We start from the raw sequence: 8,662 nt of genomic DNA on the forward strand, positions 1-8,662 counted from the left end.
GAAAGTGGACCAAAACAGTGCCGTAGCAGCCTGGGAAAAGCTAACCAGGGAATGAATGCACTCATTTAGCGCCGTCAAACGTATTGCTTTCAGAAGGACAATTGGCTGAAACGCTGACTTTCTCTCGAAGTGCTGATTCAGCCGTAAAGTAAAAATGGCACTGAGTGCATCGTGTGAAACGGTCTCTCAGAAAAGGACTCTGTCGAGCCTCCTCGGTGAGTTGACAGCAGCTAGCTAATGTTGGCGTTCTTATGGAGCACCAAACAAAACGTGTCGCGAATACAGTCTAAAATGAAAATACACACTCAAAATGTAGTCAGACTAACTATCCTAGTCTATTTTCCCCGTTGATGTCATCGTGACCGCGTCTGTATTGTCTCGATAAATACTGTCTAGCGTTTGTAACGTTAACTTATGCTAGCGATTAATTATGGCGTTAAATTAATCAACTCCGGCCATTGACGTGGATACATTCAATTGGAAGCTTTTTTTTAGTGGAGTTTGGCGTGACCCTTCACGGATAACCATTCCTAGTTACGTTTGTTTTAGACAAGTTCACCCACTGAAGGTAGCGGTGTTGCCGAATACTGTTTCCCCGTCAATATGCGTTCCCGTACCTATACCTGGACCCCCCCTAATCTTCATAGGAGGGAAACACTTTTCGACGAGGAAGCAAACTTCGACGTAACACCTGTACATATTTGTCATCTAATCTGAGTCAGTTTAGTTTTTGCCTCAACTTCAGACTTCAAAGTAACCGAATTACATACGGTTTGGCAAACTGTGTTATACAATACTGAAACGGTGTCCACATAAACATTTGTCTGAAGTCTGCAGCATTTCGTGTTTTTTTCCCAGCTGGCCGTGTGGTGAAGAGGCCGAAGCAGGAAGATGCTCGGAGGCTGCAGGAGGCAGCGATCCAGCTGCTGGAACAGCAGCAGAACCTCTGCGGTCTGCTCAGGGAGGTCGGGGTGAGTGAGCGTACCCCACTGGGCTGCACAGCCAATGGGCAAACACTGTGCCACGACAATAAGGACAATTTATACTAATCTGTGGACTGAGAAAGAGGAGTGTAACACCTGACAATGCCATGACTGTCAAACGATGCAATAAATTCACAGTTGCAAAAAAGAAAAAAGCCTCTAAATGAAAGAAATAGTAATGTTGTATTAGACTGTATGGGAGTAACTGGAGCTCCTACTGGCCATTTGTTGTGTGTGCCACTTGATTGGCTTTGGTGGAAAATATTCTGCATTGGATTGTGATTAAAAGGAACGTTGCTCTTTAGCCCCAAACCGCCAAAGACATTTTACTGGAATGAGGGCTTCTGGGTGAATTACACATGTGTGATTCACTGTAGAGGGGCCTTTAAAGATTTAGGAAAGCTGCTTCACCTGTGCTCCTTGTGCTAGGAACTGGTTCGAGGGCTGACAAAGTAAAATCCTCAAATTCAACTGTTTATGATCTTTCACTAATATTTTATTAATTTAAGTTTTTTTTTATTGTTTTCTACATTTCTTTTAGAATACAGATCCGTGCAACATTTTCCGCACTCAGAACGGCGAGGAGAAACAGGCGGGCTCTGAAGGCGCCACATCCACCTCTGCATGTTCACTGCTGGGTGAGTGTTTGAATTGCCTCAGTGCTGCACATCGGTTCTCCAACAGCTAATATCTGAGTCAGCTGCTGGACGGCACGACACGGACAAGTTTCACCTTTTCATGGCGGCCGTCTTTGTTCATTCTTTATCTTCTGGACAACTGTCAGTTTTCATTTGCTTACTTTTTGTACACCGCAAAAGAGACTTACAGAAATGGTCACAGCTCACAGCAGAGTGTGCCACAGAGTGAAATGCTGTGAACTACAGGGTGTGTTGTCTACGAACAGCGTGCGAGCTGAGGCGTCGGGCCTCGCAGCTGGGCGTCCCGGCGGCGGCGCTGTCGGTCAAGATGGTGCTGGAGAGGCTGATGGAGATCACGGGAAGCGAGGAAGAGGAGAAGAGGAGAGGGCTCCTCACGTCCTCTCAGCGAGTGAGTATCTGACAGTAAAGAGTTGATGATTTGTTTCTACGGGCCGTAAGAATCCAAGGTGAGCATTCAATCCGTCCCCTCATGCAAGAATAAGTTAATGCAGGAGTCACAGTGGCTCCCACAAACCCGTGAACAAAATCCTCAATTTGAAGAAAGTGATTCAGCGTATTTAATGAGTTAGTCTGTTAGTATTAAATCAACTTTTGTCAATGAACACGGGCAACCGTGGCTCACTGGCTTAAGAGGGTTGTCTGGTAACCGCAGGGTCAACGGTTCGATCCTCGACTGGGATGTGTCACGTGTCGTAGTGTCCCTGAGCCCCCGGCTCCCCGGGCGCCTGTCATTGGCTCCTGTCATTGGCTCCCTATATACAGGGATGGGTCAAATGCAGAAGTCAAATTTCGTGTATGTACAGGTGCTGGTCATGTAATTAGAATATCATCAAAAAGTTGATTTATTTCACTAATTCCATTCAAAAAGTGAAACTTGTCTTATATTCATTCATTACACACAGACTTTCAAATGTTTATTTCTTTTAATTTTGATGATTATAACTGACGACGAAGGAAAATCCCACAATCAGTATCTCAGAAAATTAGAATATTGTGAAAAGGTTCAATATTGAAGAGACCTGGTGCCACACTCTAATCAGCTAATTAACTCAAAACACCTGCAAAGGCCTTTAAATGGTCTCTCAGTCTCTCTTTAGGCTACACAATCATGGGGAAGACTGCTGACTTGACAGTTGTCCAAAAGACAACCATTGACACCTTGCACAAGGAGGGCAAGACACAAAAGGTCATTGCAAAAGAGGCTGGCTGTTCACAGAGCTCTGTGTCCAAGCACATTAATAGAGAGGCGAAGGGAAGGAAAAGATGTGGTAGAAAAAAGTGTACAAGCAATAGGGATAACCGCACCCTGGCGAGGATTGTGAAACAAAACCGATTCAAAAATGTTGGGGAGATTCAGAAAGAGTGGACTGCAGCTGGAGTCAGTGCTTCAAGAACCACTACGCACAGACGTATGCAAGACATGGGTTTCAGCTGTCGCATTCCTTGTGTCAAGCCACTCTTGAACAACAGACAGCGTCAGAAGCGTCTCGCCTGGGCTAAAGACAAAAAGGACTGGACTGCTGCTGAGTGGTCCAAAGTTATGTTCTCTGATGAAAGTAAATTTTGCATTTCCTTTGGAAATCAGGGTCCCAGAGTCTGGAGGGAGAGAGGAGAGACACACAATCCACGTTGCTTGAGGTCCAGTGTAAAGTTTCCACAGTCAGTGATGGTTTCGGGTGCCATGTCATCTGCTGGTGTTGGTCCACTGTGTTTTCTGAGGTCCAAGGTCAACGCAGCCGTATACCAGGAAGTTTTAGAGCACTTCATGCTTGCTGCTGCTGACCAACTTTATGGAGATGCAGATTTCATTTTCCAACAAGACTTGGCACCTGCACACAGTGCCAAAGCAACCAGTACCTGGTTTAAGGACCATGGTATCCCTGTTCTTAATTGGCCAGCAAACTCGCCTGACCTTAACCCCATGGAAAATCTATGGGGTATTGTGAAGAGGATGATGCGAAATGCCAGACCCAACAATGCAGAAGAGCTGAAGGCCACTGTCAGAGCATCCTGGGCTCTCATAACACCTGAGCAGTGCCACAGACTGATCGACTCCATGCCACGCCGCATTGCTGCAGTAATTCAGGCAAAAGGAGCCCCAACTAAGTATTGAGTGCTGTACATGCTCATACTTTTCATGTTCATACTTTTCAGTTGTCCAAGATTTCTAAAAATCCTTTCTTTGTATTGGTCTTAAGTAATATTCTAATTTTCTGAGATACTGAATTTGGGAATTTCCTTAGTTGTCAGTTATAACCATCAAAATTAATACAAATAAACATTTGAAATATATCAGTCTGTGTGTAATGAATGACTATAATAGACAAGTTTCACTTTTTGAATGGAATTAGTGAAATAAATCAACTTTTTGATGATATTCTAATTATATGACCAGCACCTGTATATGACAATAAAAGGGGTTTCTATTCTATTCTAACTCGTATAACTTGGAAATAAAGTGACAGCGTCTTGGAAATGTTTGAAAACAAACGTAGGCAGTCGCCACTGGAATCTAATTCTACACTTAGTGTAATTCTAATACTGATCTTTATCGGACACTGTCCACAAATATCTATCTGAGTGAGGACTAAACTAAACTAAATCTTTTTATACAGTTTAATTTTCAGACTTTTGTATATATTATCCAGTAAGTGTGTTATTAAGATTTAAGTTATGCATGTGCAAAATCTCATTTTGACAACCTCAGAGCGGCAAATCCTGGTGCACCCCCTGTGAAAGTCGATAAAAATCTGTTTATTATTATTATTTTTTTTTTCTGCTGACATCCAGCAGAAGAAAACTTAAAAACATTGTCTCCTTTGGCTGTCGGCATCTTGAATCTATAATATCGGTATTAGTTTTTGTTATGCTTCTGTATATCACATCCCCTCTCACATTTACCATACGGTTCACCACACCATCGGCGTGGTGCAAACTAATTCGGAGCAGGTTTTTAATATGGAGTGTGTTACTGTGTAGACTGGGAAAGTGAAAAATGATGCATACTGAAACCGGACGGTATGCAAACTGAATGCTGTCGATGTCTGAGTGTTCACTCGGGCCTCGGCAGTAAGGGTTGCTAGATTGCCTTCGACAACCATTTTTACATATCTGCAAGTCTCAGCCCTTTGGTTTCCGTGGAAACCACTTTATAACATATAGACAAATAAACTTTAAAAACGTTACTGCTGTCAACACATAGTCATTATTTTCTACCAATTAGCTTTTGCCCCTTCTCTTCAGCTGTATGTGAGAGGGGACTCGGCTCCTTATTAGAATCAGGACAGACTGGAGGTCGTCTCTGAAAGAAGAGACGATGGACAAGCGGATGTTGGCGTCACTTGAGGGGCCCACAATCCAAGACTTCAATGCTTAAAAGACCGAAGGATCTGTGGTGGGAATCAGGACAAAGGTCCAGAAAAGCAACATTGTAAAGGAACGGATGGAAAAACGAGTGACTTGCTGGGTTCATTCCTGGGGGATTTGTGAACAGCTGCACTACTGCTAGTTTGTATACTGAAATATTATATGCTCAAAGATATTACTTTTCAAATTCTGTAAAGAAGCAGATAAGAACCAAAAACTACAAAGACTTTTTGTTCGGAAATAGAACTTTTATGTCACATTTTCATCAGCTGACATATAACGGCAATTTCTTAATAAAAGGTGACTTAAAAAAAGGCAACCATATGATCAGTTTTGGCAACCAAAAAGCTGGTGCCTGGTTGGCAGTGGGGTAACCACTTTTAGGAGTTGGCGTCGACCCCTGAGACTCTTCTCCCACGATGTACAAAGTAAAATGGAGGAGCCATAGTAATTGAATGTCAGTAGAATGGACATTCCCCGTTCAAATCAACATAGCAGGATGGTCAGAGCGGAGTCCATTTTTTAAGCAAACTTCCCAACAACCCGACTATATCCGTCGCCTTGCTGCTAGAGAGGAATTTGAGGATTGCTGGATTGCAATTGCTCCATATTTCTGTCGGCAAGTCATAAATTGACGGTTGGCCAAAACTGAGTTCTCAAACTAGTGAGTGTGACACGCTTTAAGGCCCCCGCTGACTTGTGTTGTCACCATAGCTACTAACGACAGTCGCCATGCTCTTTTTAAATCGTCAAATGACTGCGGCATTAATTAGATTAAATGTTATACATTAATACTGTGCAGTTTTGCTGAAAACATGCCAGTAAATCAGATGACAGGCGCTTTTTCTTCAAACAATGTAGTGAGTGGATTCTCATTCTCATTTTGTGTCTCATGCACGGTGACTTTGTGTTTTCTTCCCACAGCTTTACTGCTGCAACATCTCTGCATGCTGAAAATGGTCGTTGCGTCACATCTTGTTGGTAGATTACGTCTGCGGTTTAACATCTTTCTGCTCTGGATGCAGCTGCTAACATCTCACGAGTTCCTCTTTCATTGCTGCGGTACACTTGTTCTGCAGGAGGACACAAAGCACATTCAAATGTGACACACGATGTAAAAATGTGTCCCGTCCCTGTCCTCTCTAGGTCCAGCTGTGCGTCCTGCTGGAGTCCAGCAGAGAACTGCTGTCACAGGGAGCCCTCTGCCCTAAACTGCTCTGGCAGGAGTACAGGAGGGATCAGGTGTGTGTGTGTGTGTGTGTGTGTGTGTGTGTGTGTGTGTGTGTGTGTTCAAACATGAGACTTGATTACTTCTGATGAGGTTTTGCACAATTTGTAATTCCATGAAGTTACTTTAAAATGTTCATTAATCCCTTTACAGTCGGTCTGAACAATAGGAAAAACTGTGCCTGGCTTTCTTATACAGGATGTAGGAAATGAAATATTTAATGTAGTGTTTTTACAGAGGCTACCCAACCTGGAGGTGGTGTACCATCTCCACGTTTGCAACATCCTCACCCTGAAGTACATCATAGAGAGGTAAGAAATATAAGTAGTTTAGTTTTTTATGGAAAAAAAGCATACAGGGATTACTATCATGCAGCAGTTGACCTCAGAAGATAACAAGACAGAAGTATTCTACTTCAGTATATTTACTTCTGCAAACACTATCGAAGCATAGAAAGTCTTTTAAGGATTTAAATGTTAATAACTAACTGAATACACAGTTATGAACTTTACTTCAGAACACTTAACTGAGAATTCTCTCAGTGAAACATTTTACTTTAAAAGCAAACTATCTGCTTCATGTGGGTTGAGTTACAAGTTATGTGTGAATATTCTGGTTATTTCAGAGACGGGAAGTAAACCGCCTGAATACCTAAAGGTGACGTTCAAATTAACAGCATTCAATGCTACAACTGAACTCGCAACAGAACAGAGTTACAGTGCCCCTCTGTGGATGCAGAGAGACATCTTTAAATTGTACACTGAGTTCAGTTAAACTAAAACACAACAAAGAAGGATCTCCAAGTCACCCCGAGTTTGAGGAGAGTGACAGTTAAAAGCATGGCCGACACCTGCACCTTTCTGCAGCATATGAACTTGAACCTATCGCTTTGTTTCTCCATTCAGTGATGAAGAAGTGAGACTGTGGTTGGTGTCTCAGGTGAAGGCTCTGTGCGGTTGGAAGCCTCCTCACGGAGACGAGGAGACCAAACAACTTCAGCGGAAAGTGCTGTCAAGTAAGGACACTGGTCGCTCATCCATTCGTCAACATTACAATACTTAAAGCACAAAAGCTGCTTTGGATTTGTGATTCTTGTGATTCTTGGATGGTTTTGTCAGAGCACCTTGAATTTGGTGCTAAATGAGTAAAATTGTACAACGTCAGGCTTAGGAAAGATAGACTTGCACTTGCACTGCCAGGGTTAGGAGTTTTAAACGCAACCAACCAAGCTACAAAAAAATGCCCTCATGGAATCAAGTACACTCTGTTTGCTGCTGCTGAGGGTGATGCTGATAAAAGATCTCCTGTATTTCAGCTGTGGTTGGAGTCTTGGTGGGAAGTGGCTTTGAGCTGATCCAGGAGCCGGCAGCTGCCGACAGGAGGGCGTCCCTGCTCTGCTGCTCGGTGCTGGACGACATGCTCTTCTGTGAGTCTACGTGTTCCCTGTCCTGTGTTGATGAAAAATGTAGCGAAGCACTTTGAGTCACACCTCTGGAGCCGTAACGCTATTTTCTACTTTTTTAAGAGCTAAGACGTCTAAGTATCATCTTAATACTTTCCTTATTTTTTTTGTCTCGCTTTTTAACACTTTATTGTTTTTCCTCTTTGTCTTTTTCAGGGCTGCTAGACACCGTGGGAAAGAGTCTGACGCTGCGGTGTGCTGGAGCAGGAGCCGAGCTATGGTTCATTGTGTTTTATGTGTCTTAAGCTTCATGAAATCAGATATTTGTTGAGTTTGAGGTCTCTGCCTGAAGAAAACAAAATCTAAAAAACAAACAACGTTTCTCAAACATTTGGAGGAAGAACAAAATAATGATGAAATCCTCCCATATCAATTTTAATTGATCAACCACTTTTCGTACTGACATGATGGGGGTGTAATGTTCATATATAAACATTATACATGTGTATATATATGTACATTATATGTATATATATATATGTATGTATGTATGTATGTATGTATGTATGTACGTATGTATGTACGTACATATGTATGTACGTATGTATGTACGTACATATGTATGTACGTACGTATGTATGTACGTACGTATGTATGTACGTACATATGTATGTACGTACGTATGTATGTACGTACGTATGTATGTACGTACGTATGTATGTATGTACGTACATATGTATGTACGTACATATGTATGTATATGTATGTACGTACATATGTATATATATGTATGTATGTACGTACATATGTATATATATGTATGTACGTACATATGTATATATATGTATGTATGTACATACATATGTATATACGTATGTATGTACGTACATATGTATATATATGTATGTATGTACATACATATGTATATACGTATGTATGTATATACGTATGTATGTATATACGTATGTATGTATATACGTATGTATGTATATACATATGTATGTATGTATGTATATACATATGT

At 41.8% G+C, this 8,662-nt stretch overlaps 1 protein-coding gene across 1 annotated transcript; it reads left to right on the plus strand.

The window, feature by feature from the left end:
- fanca (FA complementation group A) lies at positions 1-8,106 on the plus strand. The gene is made up of 9 exons (XM_031868179.1): positions 1-215; positions 859-971; positions 1,525-1,621; positions 1,888-2,030; positions 6,155-6,250; positions 6,474-6,547; positions 7,142-7,251; positions 7,552-7,662; positions 7,855-8,106. Exons 1-9 carry the CDS (start codon positions 155-157, stop codon positions 7,941-7,943), a joined length of 894 nt encoding a protein of 297 aa, XP_031724039.1. The 5' UTR covers positions 1-154; the 3' UTR covers positions 7,944-8,106.
- The last annotated feature ends 556 nt before the right edge of the window (positions 8,107-8,662 follow it).

This window comes from Anarrhichthys ocellatus, unplaced genomic scaffold (assembly GCF_004355925.1).
Source record: "Anarrhichthys ocellatus isolate YVR2014 unplaced genomic scaffold, GSC_Weel_1.0 scaffold41, whole genome shotgun sequence".
In the NCBI taxonomy this organism is placed as follows: domain Eukaryota; kingdom Metazoa; phylum Chordata; class Actinopteri; order Perciformes; family Anarhichadidae; genus Anarrhichthys; species Anarrhichthys ocellatus.

Excerpts from the sequence above, each read along its gene's own strand:
- fanca (XM_031868179.1), top strand. The coding sequence starts at position 155 with ATGGCACTGAGTGCATCGTGTGAAACGGTCTCTCAGAAAAGGACTCTG. Across the intron at positions 1,622-1,887 it reads CTCTGCATGTTCACTGCTGG|CGTGCGAGCTGAGGCGTCGG; the intron begins GTGAGTGTTTGA and ends GTCTACGAACAG. Across the intron at positions 6,251-6,473 it reads AGGAGTACAGGAGGGATCAG|AGGCTACCCAACCTGGAGGT; the intron begins GTGTGTGTGTGT and ends GTGTTTTTACAG.